Source organism: Doryrhamphus excisus, linkage group LG7 (assembly GCF_037039965.1).
Source record: "Doryrhamphus excisus strain RoL-2023G ecotype Guam linkage group LG7, RoL_Dexc_Guam_v1.1, whole genome shotgun sequence".
NCBI classification, from domain to species: Eukaryota; Metazoa; Chordata; class Actinopteri; order Syngnathiformes; family Syngnathidae; genus Doryrhamphus; species Doryrhamphus excisus.
Genome location: NC_136363.1, coordinates 17,848,654 through 17,867,802, shown reverse-complemented (window position 1 = coordinate 17,867,802; position 19,149 = coordinate 17,848,654). Strand labels below are relative to the sequence as shown.

The window sequence follows — 19,149 nt, the reverse complement described above, 5'->3', positions numbered from 1 at the left end:
ACCCTGCAGTTGCGCAATATGTTGTAAATAAAAAGAGTATAAATGTGACTATAGTCGTGTTTTGTCATGTCTACAGGGCTCTAATAATGCTTTGTTCATTTTAATTTGAAAAAAATAATTTGTCTACCCACCAACTATATGTGGTTTCTTAAGTTTTTATTATTTGCTGTTTTATTATTATTATTATATTTATTTATTTATTACTGATTGATTTTCTTTATTCTTGATTTATTTATTTTTCATCTTATTTTGTGTAGAAAAATAAAAATTAAGATATTTGAGAACAGTGGAATGTTTTATCAGAGCTTTTCTTGTAGAAAATTGGAACCAAAGCAAAGTTTTTTTTTAATTTTTTTGTTTTTAATAAATGCTTTTTTTTTTTTTTTTTTGGAAAACCTGATGCGGCCCAGTCTCACCCAGACCCTAGCTCCAGTGGCCCCCCAAGTAAATTAAGTTTGAGACCCCTGGTCTAATGTGTATTTTCTTTTCATTAGCTTCACTCTGACGTGGATAAAGGTGACGGCAAGGTGAAGTACGTTCTGTCAGGCGAAGGCGCCGCCTCCATCTTCACCATCGACGAGAACACGGGCGACATCCACGCCACCAAGAGACTGGACCGGGAAGCCCAGGCCTACTACACGCTTCAGGCTCAAGCGGTGGACCGCCTCACCAACCTGCCGGTGGAACCCAGGTCTGAGTTTGTGGTCAAGGTGCAAGACATCAACGATAATGAGCCAAGGTTCCTGGACGGGCCGTACTTCGCTGGAGTCCCTGAGATGTCCCCCCTTGGTAAGTTTCTACTTTGAACCTTTTATCGGCTGTCCCACCCGTTACAAAATGAACAGGGACACTACAAGAAATTTTGGGCCCCATTAAAAACAGTCCCATACTCTGTGCCTGAAAAGGTAGCAGCTGTACTGTTACACTACTGGGTAAAAATGGGTGAATTTTGCCATTTTTATTGTCCTCGTTATTTGAACACAGCACATGTTCTACATGAATGAAGAGCATATAGACCTAAAATATATTGGATTGGATTAATCATCTTAATCATTAAATTAAATTAAAATTATTAAAAAATACTCAATCTATATTAGGAAAGTAGGAAGCTACTACGGTACCCATTATGTCATTGTATGGTCATATCACCTTGTACTTTGGTACGTGACAAAAATAAAATGAAAAAAAACCTTCAACTATATTAGGAAAGCAGGAAGTGAACAAACGTAACAGTTACTGATTGTAAAAGTACCAGATAGAGGGGTAGGAATTAATAAGCTTTGCTTCTTCCTACTCCTTTTGGACATGTGGAACTGTGAAGTGATTATGTGATGCATTCAATTGTAATCTGATGCATATTCAAATGAAAAAAAAAACATTACCATTACCAAAATGCCTCAGCATCCTTCAATTTTTACTGTATGCCACCCTCACTGGAAACGGACAACCCCTGGTGTAGAGGATCTTTGATTCGTGTTTTTGCAGTAGATCCTTGAAAGCAGCACAGCACTCTTGTCATGTCAAGGATGAGCTGAGTTTTTGTTCAGATAAGTTTTCTACGTATGTCAAAGGGAGATTTTTTTTTTTTTACCTTGACATGTTTGGACTGTCATCTGCAGCCGTTAGAAAGAAGCTGAACATATAGTCAATGCATACCTGCCAGTCCTCCTGTTTTCCCCAGATATTGCCTCCTCTCATTCATGTATTTTTATGATATTTGTAAACATCGTTGGGGAAAAAAAATATCCCCCTCCAGTTCCGAAACAGCACAGCTTTCAGGCCACACTTGGTAAACATCTATGCAAACTTCTAAACATGTGATATTACATTACGTTACATGTGATATTGACAGTTACTATGGTACCCATTATGTCATTGTATGGTCATATCACCTCATACTTAGGTACATGACAAAAAAAAATAATAATTAAAAAAAATTAAAAATTAAACAAAATATAAATAAAATAAAATTGAGTAAAAATTAAAAATTTTAATTTTAATTTTAATTTTAATTTTAATTTTAAAATTTAAACATTTTAAAATTTAAACATTTTAAAATTTAAACATTTTAAAATTTAAACATTTTAAAATTTAAACATTTTAAAATTTAAACATTTAAACATTTTAAAATTTAAACATTTTTAAATTAAACTATATTTGGAAAGCAGGAAGTGAACAAATGTTAAGTTACTGATTGTAAAAGTACCAGATGGAGGGGTAGGATTTAATAAGCTTTGCCTCTTCCTACTCCTTTTCGGACATGTGGAACTGTGAACTGATTATGTGATGCATTCAATTGTAATCTGATGCATGTTCAAATGAAATAAATCCATTACTATATTATTTCCTGATTCGGCACGCTCTGCATCATGGGAACTGTAGTTACTTTAGCATAAACATAAAACTCTACTGCAGCTACAACTACCATTATCATTTTAACTTAACAATTTATATTATTTGTTTCAATTTTAATGTCATCAGAAATGCTTGTACTATTGGGAAAAATGGCTGACATTGAATGACTTAAGGGGTGATGTTGTGTGCCGCAGTCAAACCAGTTGAGAACCACTTATATAAGACTATCTTTAGGTATGAAGCTCATTTACATACATACAATGATTTATTTTCCGGAAAGACTTTTTTTTTTTTTAACGATGGTAATACACGTTCCACCAGAATCACTGAGATGAAAATACAAAGTAATTCTTCCCCTGGGCGCCACCTCAAACGTGCACACTAGCATACAGATGGAAATTAGTGTAAACAAATGTGTTGTTGTGGCTGCTCAGCTACCGTCAAAGTCAAAATGAAACTATCATGGGGTGGGATGGTGGGGAGGGTTTTTTTTTTGGGGGGGGGTAGCGCTTTGCTTACAACACCGATCCGGGATGGATTACACAGTCGGTGCAAAGCTCAGGCTTATGGAAGCACAGGATTAGCACAAGGGCTCCGAGTCTCTTCGTGTCCAAGTCGAGATAAGACGACGGCGGCGGCGGCGGCGGCGGTAGGGGGGGCCGCATTCTCACCACCAGGGTCACCTCTTTAGTCCTCCAGCTCATGTAAAGGCCCACCTTGGGTGAGGGCGGGCGAAAAAAAATGTCAAAGCAATTATTAGCAGGGATGTACCGAGCACCCGTCGTCCACAATAATTCCTTTATGGGTGTCTTTAAATCATTACCCCCCCCCACACCACCACCACGCTGATGAATGGCTTCAATTTGGACCAAATCATTGCATTAATTCATTAAAGTAATTTCAGGCAAGCACGCCGTCACCTTTTTCGGCCCCCGAGAAATCTCTGAAGGCTTTTGTCTTAATCACGGCGGCCGTGTCAAATAAAAGACGCCAACGCTTTGAGGACGGTCGTGAGGAGCGACGAAAAAGGAGCAGTCGGAGGTCTTCCTTACAAGCAGGGAGGGATGTAATGTCAACCCGAGTTCAATTAGAGTCAGTCGCCATTGTTCCTGTTCATAGAAACACTGTGCTTTACTGTCAAAAAGCTCTTTTCTATTGTTTTCATATGAATCTATTTAAGCAGGTTGCATAGCGGAACTATTGTTTTTTGCCAACATGTAGCAAAGAAAGGACAGGGAGAGTTGGCATGAACAAACTTTGACTATTTTATTCTAACACCTCCACATCAGGTAAGAATTAGCCTGAATCATGAATATGTTTTGCATTTTGTGTATTTATTCCTGTGTGTGTTTTTAAATCAACGCTGATGCACAGACTAACAACGGAAAGTTGTGTGCGACGCAAAATGTGTTGAATTTTTTTCGTGTTCAATTTTACGATCCAACGAAGGCAGCGACTTATTTACCGCTTTACATTCTTATTGTGCAGCTTTTAGTTCAACTTTGTATAACAAAAATAAGGATTACTATGCTAACATTTTTAGCATCATGGCTAACTGAAAGGTTTTGTCGTTGTTCGTTGTTGGTTTCAAGACTAAAAAAAAACAAATTAAATGTGATGCTAGCACCTGATTAATTCAATAAATGATAGCAATAGAATTTAAGCTAAAACATTACTAGCTTACAATTATTTTTGCTGTTTTTTTTTACCATTTTAAGTTTAAACTACTACGCTACGAGCTTTGATTTAACACGTGATTTATTCGCACATATTAGCATTAAGCAATCAAATTGTTGTTTTTGCCCAACGACTACGACTGCATACCTATCAACCCTCACGTTTTTCCCGTATCTCTGCGTATAGCTAGTCAACCTGCTACCTCACGGAAAATTTTGTGAGAATTTCTCCATGCCAAAATTGTCTTGTCAACATTTGGATTGATGGGATTAATTACGGAATTTAAGGTAAACAATTGTTTTCCGAGGAAAATGGGACAGCGCTGAACAACTGACGACGACTAACTCAGTAAACAGATTTGCTAAAACTAGCAGCTAGCATCATTCCGTGAACATTGGTAGTTGCTGTTTATGCTAATTTGTGTCTAGCTACAAGCTAACAAGACACAACAGTGTAAGTATTAATTTGAAGTTCAGTGAACATAAAAATGCGCAAAATAAACATATATATACTTTGTAAAAAAGATCTTCTGCTTTATAGCTTTTATGTTGACTTACCACATTAATTTATGTCTAATTTTAGCAGCAAGCTAACAAGCTAATGTTGTTTAAGCATTCATTTGAAGCTAGTGAATATGAAAATGTGAAACATATTCATGTACGTATTTTAAACACATAAAAATGACCAGCTTACAATCATATCTTCTGCTTTATAGCCATTATGTTGAATTATCACATTAATTTAGGTCAAAGTTTAGCAGCAAGCTAACAAGCTAATGTTGTGTAAGCATTCATTTGAAGCCAGTGAATATAAAAATGTGCGATATGTTCATGTAAGTATTTTATATACATACGTATAAATGACCAGCTTACAATCATATCTTCTGCTTTATAGCCATTATGTTGACTTATCACATCAATTTATGTCTAATTTTAGCAGCAAGCTAACAAGCTAATGTTGTGTAAGCATTCATTTGAAGCCAGTGAATATAAAAATGTGCGATATGTTCATGTAAGTATTTTACATACATATAAATGACCAGCTTACAATCATATCTTCTGCTTTATAGCCATTATGTTGAATTATCATATTAATTTAGGTCGAATTTTAGCAGCAAGCTAACAAGCTAATGTTGTGTAAGCATCCATTTGAAGCCAGTGAATTAGCCTGAATCATGAATACGTTTTTGCATTTTGTGTATTTATTCCTGTGTGTGTGTTTGCACCCGGGAGCGCACACTTCTACTTGACAGCTGGGTGTGCACAAGTTCCTGAATAAAATACCTGCCTTTCCCCTTCACATTAAACACGCCACATTTGTTTTCATTACGAGCAGATGACATTCCCTCGCCTAAGATACTGATTAAGGACCCGTATTTTGGTGCACAGCTGCGGCGTACGTATAAACAAACCCCGAGAAATATCGCCCCAAATCCGACATTCCGACATTGCGTGGATGAAGATGGACATGCATTGGAAAGTAGCGGATGACTGCACCGGAGCTTGAAAAATATATCTGTTTTTCAGTCTTTTGCCTGTAAATAACACCCCCTACCCCCCCCCCCCAAAAAAAAAGCTTTTTTAACTATGCAGCAATAATAGAGATTTAGCCCCCTCATCCTTTGACCTTGGTGCTTTAAAGCAGTTGTAATAGAAGCTGTCATGACTAAGAGGTGATGATATAATCCAGGTGTCCTCCTCCAGCCAGTTATATTGTTCACCGTACACGGACAAAGCCTGTTAATTCTGCTTTTTTTTTTTTTTTTTTTTTACGACCCAAAGAGAAGACTCTAATCTTCAATTTCCATGATCACTTCATTCTGTAAAAGCCCGTAAAACACGTCTTGCGTCGGTAAAAACGGAGCTTTTTATGAGCGGCTTTGCTTTCCGAAAAAAAGGCAGCGCTTTCTGTCATATGCTACAATATAAAAAAACGCTCGGCCCATTAAAGTGAAATATTCAGCTGCCCAACCGGAGAAAAACACATGGCAAATTATGCGCTTTGAGAATTTATTTCCAAGGTTATTTTACTGTTGTGTTGAGTTGATGGTTTGGCTGCTGTGGGTTTAAAATCAACGCTGACTAACAACGGAAAGTTGTGTGCGACGCAAAATGTGTTGAATTTTTAATTAAAAGCTCATCCCTCGCTTTCAATTTTACGATCCAACGAAGGCAGCGACTTATTTACCGCATTACATTCTTATTCTGCACCCTTTAGTTCAATTTTGTATAACAAAAATAACACTTACTATGCTAACGTTTTGCGCATCAAGGCTAACTGAAAGGTTTTATTATTATTATTTGTCGGTTTCAAGACTTAAAAAAAAAGAATTAAATGTGATGCTAGCACCTGATTCATTCACTAAATGATAGCAATAGAATTTAAGCTACTAGCTACTAGCTATTACTAGCTTACTATTAATTTTTGCTTAGTTTTTTACCGGTTAACTCACCATTTTAAGTTTAAACTACTACGCTATGAGCTTTGATTTAGCATGTGATTTATTCGCACATACTAGCATTAAACAATCCATTTTTTTTTCTACATACCTGTCAAAAATTTTTTGAGGATTTGTCCTTAATTTACCTTAGTTTTAAAATGTCAAAATTGTCTTGTCAAAATTTGGATTGATGGGAATTAAGGAATTTAAGGTAAACAATCGTTTTCCGGGGAAAATGAGACACCGTTGAACAACTGCCGACTACTAAATCAGTAAACAGATTTGCTAAAACTAGCAGCTAGCATCATTCCGTGAACATTAGCAGTTACCGTTTATGCTAATTTAATAGCATATAATCATTTTGTTGACCTCAGACATTAATCAGTGTCATGTTTAAGCAGCAAGCTAGCACATTTATGTTTCACAACAGTATGTAAACATTCATTTGATGCCAGTGAACATGAAAGTGCGCTAAATTTATATGTATATCTTTTACAAACAGAAAAATGACTAGCTTATGATATCGTCTGCTTTGTAGCTAATATCTTACCACATCGATTTGTGTCTAGCTACAAGCTAACAAGACACAACAGTGTGTAAGTATTAATTAAAATTAGCATAATAAACATATATATACTTTATAAAAAAGATCTTCTGCTTTATAGATATTTATGTTGACTTACCACAACAATTTATGTCTAATTTTAGCAGCAAGCTAACAAGCTAATGTTGTATAAGCATTCATTTGAAGCTAGTGAATATAAAAATGTGCAATATGTTCGTGTACATATTTTATACACATAAAAATGACTAGTTTACAATCATATCTTCTGCTATATAGCCATTATGTTGACTTATCACATTAATTTAGGTCTAATTTTAGCAGCAAGCTAACAAGCTAATGTTGTTTAAGCATTCATTTGAAGTCAGTCAATATAAAAATGTGCGATATGTTCATGTGCGTATTTTATACACATAAAAATGACTAGCTTACAATCATATCTTCTGCTTTATAGCCATATTGTTGACCTACCACATCAATTTAGTTCTAAATTTAGCAGCAAGCTAACAAGCTAATGTTGTGTAAGCATTCATTTGAAGCTAGTGAATATGAAAATGTGAGACGTGTTCATATACATATTTTATACACATAAAAATGACTAGCTTACAATCATATCTTCTGTTTTATAGGCATTATGTTGACTTACCACATCAATTGAGGTCTAATTTTAGCAGCAAGCTAACAAGCTAATGTTTTGTAAGTATCCATTTGAAGCCAGTAAATATGAAAACGTGCAATATGTGCATGTACATATTTTATACACATAAAAATGACTAGCTTACAATGATATCTTCTGTTTCATAGCCATTATGTTGACTTATCACATTAATTTAAGTGTAATTTTAGCAGCAAGCTAACAAGCTAATGTTTCACAACAGTGTGTAAGAGCTCATTTGAAGCTCATAAATATGCTAATATGCAAAATGTCCCCGTAACAGTGTTTGCTAATTGAGAGCATCCTTTGCATTACGCCTGATTGCGTCGTATATTTCATGCTCAGGACTGTGAGAATGTTCCGGAAACATCCTGGACAAACAACTCTTAAGTGCCCTTTAACATGGACAGCCAATCTAATTTGGCTTCTGGAACTTTTAAAATGGGAACAGAGTGAATTAAATCACCTTGCTTAAAAACAAATGCAGCCGCTCGGAGTGTTTTCTTTTTTTGTTGTTGTCTTGCGGCCTTGTTAGAGAAGCCTATTCAGCATTACATACAACAATAAGCAGTCATTACCACACTAAATACAAATAAAGACGGATAATGAGATTATTTACCGCCTCAGAAATCCCCCCCCCCTCCTTCTTTTCCAACTGCCTTTCAAGTTCAATCGGTCACACACTGCGATAATGTGACGACCGTTTCCGCAATTAGCCTCGTTTAAAAACTTGTGGCTGTTGCCGTGGTAACTAATGAAGGCCTGTCCGCCCCTACCCTTCCCTTGTCCTGTCCCCCTGCAGGAACTATGGTGGTGCAAGTGGCGGCCACGGACGCCGACGACCCCACGTACGGGAACAGCGCCAGGGTGGTGTACAGCATCGTGCACGGGCAGCCGTACTTCTCCGTGGAGCCCAAGACAGGTGGGTGTGTGTTTGCGGAGTAACGGCAGGCTGTTTAATTGACTGATGGATTGATTTGCTTGTGGGGTAGTTAAGTCATTAGGCTTGTCTGTCAATCAAATTGGAATTGGCAAGCCGACACTGAAAGGATACTGTACAACCTCTTAATTACGGTCACCTCAGGTGGTACAGGATTTTTGTGTAAAATGATAATTGGAAATCTCATTAGGGGTGTAGTGCTTCATTGATTTTACAATTTACAGTACTTCTTTTTACACTTAGTCATGGTAAAAAAAAAAAAAAAAAAAGTGGGACACATCATTCCGACACTTTTGTCTTTGGAGCTTTATGCTGCATGAGCTTCTTTTGCAGAATGTGATTTCCCTGAGGCCACATGACTGAAGGATCAATAGTCCTCTAATCTAATATAATAATAACTTATTTGTGCATTTTACTTAAGTATGGCACAAAATTCGCCAGCAAATTTACCCTTTAATTATGCTTTTTTTGTAAAAAAAAAAAAAAGTGTAATAGAATTTAATAAATAAAAATGTTCATTTATGTAATAAAAAAATAAAAATAAAATAAAAAGTGTAATGGAATTTATATGTACTATTTGATATACTGTGTGGTAAAAGTATACACGGCTGTTAAACAATCCAATCCACTTTATTCATATAGCACATTTTATGAACATTTTCCAAAGTGCTGAACAGACTAGAAAAATAAAAATTAAAAATAAAATCCAATAAATAAAGGTACAAATTGAATATAATCCAAAACTAAAAGACAAACATACAATATAGACAAACAACCATTCACACTCACATTCATACCTATGGACAATTTGGAGTCGCTAATTAACCTAGCATGTTTTTGGAATGTGGGAGGAAACATTCCTTAACATTCCTTAAACTTTCAGACCGTTTTAGTGTAGTAAATACATCTGCATCTTATACTTTTGATGATGTGTGTCTTTATTTGAGGAGCCCAGAGAGGGGCTAACGTCATTGCAGCACCCCAATGAATGCGTTGCTCAGATGCAATACAGTATGGGAAAACTTTTAAAGAGTTGTTTTTCTTTTAATACTCATATTGGTACATGTTTGTATATTTGAGTGTGAAGTTGCTGTATGATGACTTTAGTGACTGTTATATACAATATTTTTATACACTACACTATACTATATACACTCACAGGGCACATATAGACAAACAACCATTCACACTCACATTCATACCTATGGACAATTTGGAGTCGCTAATTAACCTAGCATGTTTTTGGAAGAGCATGGAAGGAAGAACCGGTGTCTCAAAAATAGGTTTTAAGTAGCCAGTACAACCCAGTTGTCCCGCCTCCAGCTGGAGTTAGACCTCTAAAAACAGAAAGAAAACTAAGAGAAGAACACAAGGTCAGACAAAGTGCAGAAACGTGGAACATAGTACTACTGTTACTACTAGAAATACCCAAAATAATACAGATTGTTAAACGAAATGTCACACCCACAGTGTCAATCATATTTCAACACTGCTCATGAAATGTCCTAAATAAAGCATGAGCATCCAAAAGCTTAAATGCTACAAATATTACATCCTCCCACCTGATGAAACATGAAAAACATCCACTAATAACGTTTTAAGCGCGAGGAAAAAAAAAAAAAAAAAAGCAGCAGCATCCTCAGATGTGAGCAAAGCCTGCTGACACGTCGGCCGTTTCACGACGAGCAGCGCAGCCGGCGCTATAGTCCTTGTCACGTCTCCGCGGCTGCCTCATTAGCCACGGGCCCCGCTCGGGTTCGCCTATACTTCACGTTAAGAACACGTAAAAATATCGTCTTGCCATAATATTTGGCTTCATCCTCTAACACTGAGAACACACACACACACACACGCACTGATTTTTTTATGAATGTACTTTTAATTCATGAAGTGGTGACAGCCTCTGCAATGCAGGGATTTAGTTCTCCACCAGGCAGGCTGCTGGGAGGAATACTTGACAAGGAAAAGGTTGACTGTAAACATTGGGAATGGTAATGGTAATGGTTTTATTTCATTTGAACATGCATCAGATTACAATTGAATGCATCACATAATCAGTTCACAGTTCCACATGTCCAAAAGGAGTAGGAAGAAGCAAAGCTTATTAAATCCTACCCCTCTATCTGGTACTTTTACAATCAGTAACTGTTACATTTGTTTACTTCCTGCTTTCATAATATAGTTTTATTTTTTTATTTTAGTCATGTACCAAAGTATTTTTTATTTTTAATTAATTTTAATTTCTATTTTTTTATTTTTAATTTAATTTTTAATTTAATTTTTAATTTAATTTTTAATTTAATTTAATTTAATTTAATTTAATTTTTAATTTTTAATTTTTAATTTTTAATTTTTAATTTTTAATTTTTAATTTTTAATTTTTAATTTAATTTAATTTAATTTAATTTAATTTAATTTAATTTAATTTAATTTAATTTAATTTAATTTAATTTAATTTAATTTAATTTTTTATTAAAGGCAATTTTTAATTTACTTTTTAATTTAATTTAAATTGTACATAAATTTAATTTGTAATGTAATTTAATGTAATGTAATTTTATTTTTTTGTCCCGTACCGAAGTACGGAGTGATATGACCATACAATGACATAATGGGTATCATAGTAACTTTCTGCTTTCCTAATGTTTTTTTATTCATTTTAATTTTATTTACTTTTATTTAATTTTATTTTTTTGTCACGTACCGAAGTATGAGGTGATATGACCATACAATGACATAATGGGTACCATAGTAAGTGTCAATATAGTGATATGTATAGCACATCATGACTGGTTCAAGACTCTTCATCCTTGTATTTAGCAAACATCAACTGCTTGTATTGTTTCTTGAATTGGCTCATCGTTGTGCATTGTTTGAGGTCCTTACTCAATCCATTCCATAGTTTGATTCCACATACTGAAATGCTATGGCTTTTTAACGTAGTCCTAGCATATAAGTGTTTCAAATGTACTTCTTCCCTGAGATCATATTTCTCCTCTCTTGTAGAGAAGTATTGATTACATTTTTAGCTAATTGGTTATTTTTAGCCTTATGTCTTATTATTTTAGCTGTTTGAAGATGAACTATATCAGCAAGTTGAAGTATTTGTGATTTTAGAAATAAGGAGTTAGTATGTTCTCTGTAGGCGGCATTATTAATTATCCTTACTGGCCTTTTTTTTGCAGTACATTTAGCAAGTGAAGATTGCTTTTATAGTTATTATTATTCCATATTTCCACACAATAAGTCAGATATGGTAGAACCAGAGAGCAATAAAGAGTGTGAAGTGATTTCTGATTGAGAACAAATTTTGCTTTGTTCAATAATAAACATTCCATAATAATGTAAATTGGAGTGGTGCTAGCCTTTCAAGTACCAATTCCACAACGGAGGTGGTTGAATAAACAATGGCTTTATTGCCAAAGCTGCTGTTGATCAAAACCCACACATGCACAGTAACTGCCTGGTCTCCACAGAATCCTTGAGGATGTTAAAGGATACTTCCTGTATTATGAGTTAAGAACTGAAAACATACATTTTGTCTTCCTTTTTGCCTCTTTCATATTTCAACACCAGTCAATGTGGCGAGAGGCGGGGTACACCCTGGACTGGTCACCAGCCAATCACAGGGCACATATAGACAAACAACCATTCATACTCACATTCATACCTATGGACAATTTGGAGTCGCCAATTAACCTAGCATGTTTTTGGAATGTGGGAGGAAACCGGAGTACCCGGAGAAAAACCCACGCATGCACGGGAAGAACATGCAAACTCCACACAGAGATGGCAGAGGGTGGAATTGAACCCTGGTCTCCTAGCTGTGAGGTCTGCACGCTAACCACTAGTCCGCCGTGCCGCAATGACAAACATATTGTTAAATAAAATGGTGCCTCCTTTCTTTAATAACGTTCTTGTATCAGATCATATTCAATGATGCAGGTGTACCTAATGAAGTGCAAACATCTTTCCGGGGCGGGAAATGTTACTTTGCCTCTCGGAGTGTAGTGCCAATCCCCGCTTTATTAACACCCCCACTACGCTCAATGTGCACCTAGTTACAGCTTTTGGGCCGACGCCAGCGTCCCCGACCACGACTGATTAAGCTCTCATTCCACCCCAACCAAGAAACTGATTGCATCTCGTGGCTGCGGCATGAGACGCAGCGTCAAAGCCGTTAAATAGCGAAGCGAGGTGTGACTGATGGGGCCGCCATGTCTCCTTTTGGCAGCGCTGACCTTCATAACCCCTACACGGCTCACCCGTTAAAATAAGGAGGGGGAGGGGCGAAGGATGTAACGTGTCTGTCAAGGGGGGCATCCGGTTACTGTCTACAAGGCTTTTATGGCTTTCCAGAAGTTTCTTTATGAGCTACTGAGGGGAATATTGGGATGCGTTGACCTCATCTTCATGGAGTTAACTTTCTTGAAGTTGGCGCTGCCAGCTCGGGCTTGAGTTCATACCTGCCGACACAGCAGTAATGCTACATTTTCTGCTATAACTTCGAAAGAAACTTAAACTGCGGAATGTGTTGAGTCATTTTCATCCATCTGTCCTCTTTCTTACACTTATTTGGGCAAGGAAGCCCAGAATTCCCGGTCTCTGTCCAAGACACCAAGGTGCTCCGAGGTCAGTGGTTTTCAAATAGTGGGGTGGGCTCAGGGAACTGTCCGGGGCGACTGCCAACATGTACAAAATAACCATACTCAACATGCTTGGGTCGCAGAGGTAATACCAGGGTCTATCCCAGCTTACTTCGGGTGGGTACACCCTAGTCTGGTCGCCACTCAATTCTGTCGGGCAGGTACACCCGAGACTGGTCGCCACCCAACCGCAGGGCACATATAGGACAACTCTATGGACGATTCCGTTTGGAATTGTGGGAAGAAACCAGAAAAAAAAACCCACACAGAACATGCCGGGGTCTAAAACCGGGGTCTATTCCAGCTTACTTCGGGCGGGTACACCCTGGACTGGTCGCCACCCAATCGCAGGGCACATATAGGACAACCAGAAAAAAACCCACACACACACCAACAGAAGATGCCGGAGTCTAGAACCGGTGTCTATCCCAGCTTACTTCAGGCGGGTACACCTTAGACTGGTCGCCACCCAATCGCAGGGCACATATAGGACAATTCTATGGACGATTCCTTTTAGAATTGTGGGAAGAAACCAGAAAAAACCCACGCACGCACCAGGAGAACATGCAAATTCCACACAGAGATGCCCAAACGGAGATTCGAACCCAGGTCTTCCCAATCTTACTGCTAACCATGACCATGAAATAAAAACATTTCTGTCTCCTCTGATTAAATAAAATAACTGAGAACCACTGTCCCAGGCCAACTGTCAGACATACGTAAACCCTCCAGTGTGACCTAGGTCTACCCCATGGCCTGCTCCCAACTGGGCATGCCCAGAACACCACGATAGGGAGGCGTCCGGACAGTGTGAAGCAGTGGCTGTACTACTCCTCCCAGTTAACCGAGCTCCTCACAAAGTTAGATACTAGCAATTTCAGCTCTTTTGGTCACTACCCTAAGCCCATGACTAAAGTTAAACTGTAGACCAGTCCGGTCCACGGATTCGCCTGACTTCCCTCAATCGTAAGCAAGATCCCGAGATACTTGAACTGAAGGTCACAACCCCGATGAAACCAACCGGACCACATCTGCAAATAGCAGAGATGAGATCCTAAGGCCCCCGAACCGGATGCCCTCATGGCCAGTTGTAAAAAGATCGAATGGCATGTCGCGGCGTAGAACTACAAGCTGTACCCTGACAATACACCCAAGTACTACGTCTTAGCCACATTTGAGTGCTTTCGACCTTTAACAATGTTTGCAAGAACACTTGAACCCGGTGATGAGTCTCTAGCGAAACGACGCCAATTAGAGCTAGCGGGGACATTTACTTAAGTGATTTCCAAGCAACATGTCTGTCCCATAAAGTCCCCATTACTCTCACATCACCACTCTACGCCACTGACATGGTTTTCATTAAGCTAAGTACGTTCTTTACTCTTACCGCAGTGGATCATTCCAGGGATTTAATGCATTTCTGTAAACAGTCCATCTTCTCCAACTCGGGAAGCAATCTTCAACCACATGGAAGATAATGGATCACGACCAAATATCCATTGAAGGTCTAGACTGAGCTACAACCCAGTCTTAAGACTCGTATACACTGAACGAGGACTATAGTGATGTGGTACTCTGAGACCCTAGAATGTCAAGGGCAAGGTGACATATAGATGATCCCGATTGATGAGAAATGAGGAGAGGATTACCGCGGCAACGGGAGGCCGTGGACGAAAGGTCACGGACGAGGCAATATTATTTCTTGGAAAAAAGGTAAAGGTGAGACATTCTTTTAGTTTCTCTTTGCTTGATTCTGTTCTGCTTAAAGAACAAAATGTTGATCATAGATCTTTCCGTGTAGATATTTACTAGGGATCTCCACGCGGTTAAGTAAAAGTTAAAGTAATAGGAAGAAGCAAAGCTTATTCGTTAATTGCTAATCATGGCACAATAGGTTGCATATGTTAAAACCAAAGAACAGTTCAGAGTATGGAGTGATTTTTTTAAATTTCTTACCACTTTGTTCCAGTATATATTCTTAATTTTGTCATCTAGAAACACCTAGAAATGTATTTTTGCTTATCTTATCCATATCTGAGCCGTTCTTTTTGTATTTGCGCATAATTTTACTTTCTGCTATGAGCAAATATCATTATTTTAGTTTTATTTAGGTTCAGGGATAGTCTGATTTCATCAAATCATATATTTTTTTAGCTCTTGTGTACTTCCTTGTGTACAAAATGTAGTAGTATTGTCTGCAAATACTAGCTTTAGAAATGACCTAAAGCTAGTATATATGATGAACAGTTTTGGTCCCAGTGTTGACCCCTGAGGTACACCGCTAAACTTGCAGCTTTATAACCAAAATGAATGGGAAGTAGGACCAAAAATGTGAGGGTGTTACACAATTTTTGTTCCTCCCAGCCATTCAAAAGACTCCTGTTGGTTATTTATGAGCTGATGTGACTTGTGTGTACACAAGTATTATTGTGTTTTTTGTGGTGCGGGTTCAATACCTTGTCAATACCACAGAACAAAACAAAGGGGGCCGGCCTCTACCTTTTCCTCGCAGGCCAGGATTGAGTGTTGTGGGGATGAGCGTTGGTCTTCTGTCTTTTGCTAGTTACTAATTAGTCCCATTTGCGGCACGGCCCGGGCCATAACGGTATGGAGTGATTTTTAAAATTTCTTACTACTTTGTTCCAGTATATATTCTTAATTAATTTTGTCGTCTAGAAACACCTAGAAATGTATTTTTGCTTACTTTATCTATGTCTGTGCCGTTCTTTTTGTATTTGCGCATAAATTTACTTTCTACTATGAGCAAATATCATTATTTTTGTTTTATTTAGGTTCAGGGATAGTCTGATTTCATCAAATCATATTTTTTTTTTTAGCTCTTGTGTACTTCCTCCAGAACAAAATGTAGTAGTATCGTCTGCAAATACTAGCTTTAGAAATGACCTAAAGCTAGTATATATAGTGAACAGTTTTGGTCCCAGTGTTGACCCCTGAGGTACACCACTAAACTTGCAGCTTTATAACCAAAATGAATGGGAAGTAGGACCAAAAATGTGAGGGTGTTACACAATTTTTGTTCCTCCCAGCCATTCAAAAGACTCTTGTTGGTTATTTATGAGCTGATGTGACTTGTGTGTACACAAGTATTATTGTGTTTTTTGTGGTGCGGGTTCAATACCTTGTCAATACCACAGAACAAAACAAAGGGGGCCGGCCTCTACCTTTTCCTCGCAGGCCAGGATTGAGTGTTGTGGGGATGAGCGTTGGTCTTCTGTCTTTTGCTAGTTACTAATTAGTCCCATTTGCGGCACGGCCCGGGCCATAACGGTATGGAGTGATTTTTAAAATTTCTTACCACTTTGTTCCAGTATATATTCTTAATTAATTTTGTCGTCTAGAAACACCTAGAAATGTATTTTTGCTTACTTTATCTATGTCTGTGCCATTCTTTTTGTATTTGCGCATAAATTTACTTTCTACTATGAGCAAATATCATTATTTTTGTTTTATTTAGGTTCAGGGATAGTCTGATTTCATCAAATCATATTTTTTTTTAGCTCTTGTGTACTTCCTCCAGAACAAAATGCAATAGTATCGTTTGCAAATACTAGCTTTAGAAATGACCTAAAGCTAGTATATATGATGAACAGTTTTGGTCCCAGTGTTGACCCCTGAGGTACACCGCTAAACTTGCAGCTTTATAACCAAAATGAATGGGAAGTAGGACCAAAAATGTGAGGGTGTTACACAATTTTTGTTCCTCCCAGCCATTCAAAAGACTCTTGTTGGTTATTTATGAGCTGATGTGACTTGTGTGTACACAAGTATTATTGTGTTTTTTGTGGTGCGGGTTCAATACCTTGTCAATACCACAGAACAAAACAAAGGGGGCCGGCCTCTACCTTTTCCTCGCAGGCCAGGATTGAGTGTTGTGGGGATGAGCGTTGGTCTTCTGTCTTTTGCTAGTTACTAATTAGTCCCATTTGCGGCACGGCCCGGGCCATAACGGTATGGAGTGATTTTTAAAATTTCTTACCACTTTGTTCCAGTATATATTCTTAATTAATTTTGTCGTCTAGAAACACCTAGAAATGTATTTTTGCTTACTTTATCTATGTCTGTGCCATTCTTTTTGTATTTGCGCATAAATTTACTTTCTACTATGAGCAAATATCATTATTTTTGTTTTATTTAGGTTCAGGGATAGTCTGATTTCATCAAATCATATTTTTTTTTAGCTCTTGTGTACTTCCTCCAGAACAAAATGCAATAGTATCGTTTGCAAATACTAGCTTTAGAAATGACCTAAAGCTAGTATATATAGTGAACAGTTTTGGTCCCAGTGTTGACCCCTGAGGTACACCGCTAAACTTGCAGCTTCATAATGAAAATGGGGAAAAAAACGGAAGTGGGACCAAAAATTACACAATTTTTTTTTCCTCCCAGCTATGAACTGATGTGACTTGTGTGTACACAACTATTATTGTGTTTTTTGTGGTGTGGGTTCGATACCTTGTCAATACCACAGAACAAAACAAAGGGGACCGGCCAGGAATGAGTGTTTTGGGATGAGCGTTGGTCTTCTGTCTTTTGCTAGTTACTAATTAGTCCCATTTGCGGCACGGCCCGGGCCATAACGGTGGTTGACTTTGACAAAGTACTTGGTCTGAAATACACTCCTAAGCTCCCAGACTGCAATGCTGCGTCGTAGCGATTAGGTGGCAGAGGGCTAACGGTCAGTGTGTTGCATCCCGGCTCACTTTCGTCCAACAACTCTCTCTCTACTCTGCTTTTTAATCCCAAATTGAATCGACAAGGTGCCCTTGGGGAAGGTGCTTAATCCTGAATAGGCTGAACTGCTTCCAAGCAATGCATAATGTGTGTGTGTGTGTGTATGGGGGGGTAAATACGTAGCCACGCCTAAAGCTGCTGGGTTATTTTGTAATTCATATTGATTGATTGCTTGTAGTTTAGTCTGAAGGTGAAAACGGCGTTAAGGACCGTGCTTGTAATTGATAGCCGGCTTGAGGGGCTTTGAACAGCTGCCTCCGGCGTGGTGCACCTCGGCGATACTGCGGGGTCCTTCAGCCACAATTACCCGTGCACATTAAGGTTGTTAAAGATGCATGCATGCAAAGTCAGAGAACCTCTCCAGGCTCGGAATAACAATAAGGGAATTTAGTTAGTCTCCGACACCCCCCCCCCCCCCCGACGCCTTAATTACATTGTGAAGGGTATGTAAAGATGTGACATGACTTGCTTCTCAAAAAGGCGTACACGTGAAAGTGGCAGGTGACGGCTGGCCAGACGGGGTCCGGCTTTGGAGAATCTAATTAAAACCAGGAGCTCAAACAAAAGGAAAAGGCCACATTCAAATCCCGACTGGCCGCTTGTGTGAAAATGTCAAAAAGGAGACGTCTGCTGGCTGTGATCATCTCCTGATTGAGATATTAGCACGTCCTCCTTGTGTGTGTGTGTGTGTGTGTGTGTGTGTGTGGAGGTGTGTGTGTTGTCGAGGACTCCTGCTGCGCTGACTGCTCTAAATCGAGAACATTACGGCTGAAGGCAACTCATAAATCTCGCCGCCTCCTGCTGCTGGCTAATATAGCGGCTTGCCGTGCAATTATTTCTTCCTGATGACAAACAACACATAAACATATGCACCGTGTGACGATGGGGAAAAACCATATCATTCCCACTCTATGATGATTTTAACATTGTAACGGGAATGTCTCTATTCCACTCCGTAGTCTATCGCCATGTTATGTTTTTTTAACAAGTTTATTATTGTTAAAAGCATATCAGGGGTTGTCAAGGATCCAATGTAGATGTACTAAGAAGTCACATACAAAAAGTCTCCTATCAATTTTCTTCTTAAATATGTAATATTTTGACTTTTCCTGTAATAGTATA

General features: G+C 38.2%; 1 protein-coding gene across 2 annotated transcripts in view; it reads left to right on the top strand.

Annotated features, from left to right (window-relative positions):
• Positions 1-19,149, top strand: part of LOC131108714 (cadherin-7-like) — a 124,061-nt gene that overhangs the window by 52,428 nt on the left and 52,484 nt on the right. For both annotated transcript variants that reach the window (XM_078792276.1, XM_078792277.1), the window contains exons 2-3: positions 495-789; positions 8,492-8,611. In XM_078792276.1, coding sequence (XP_078648402.1) covers positions 495-789; positions 8,492-8,611 — 415 coding nt within the window. The remainder of the gene's footprint in view (positions 1-494; positions 790-8,491; positions 8,612-19,149) is intronic.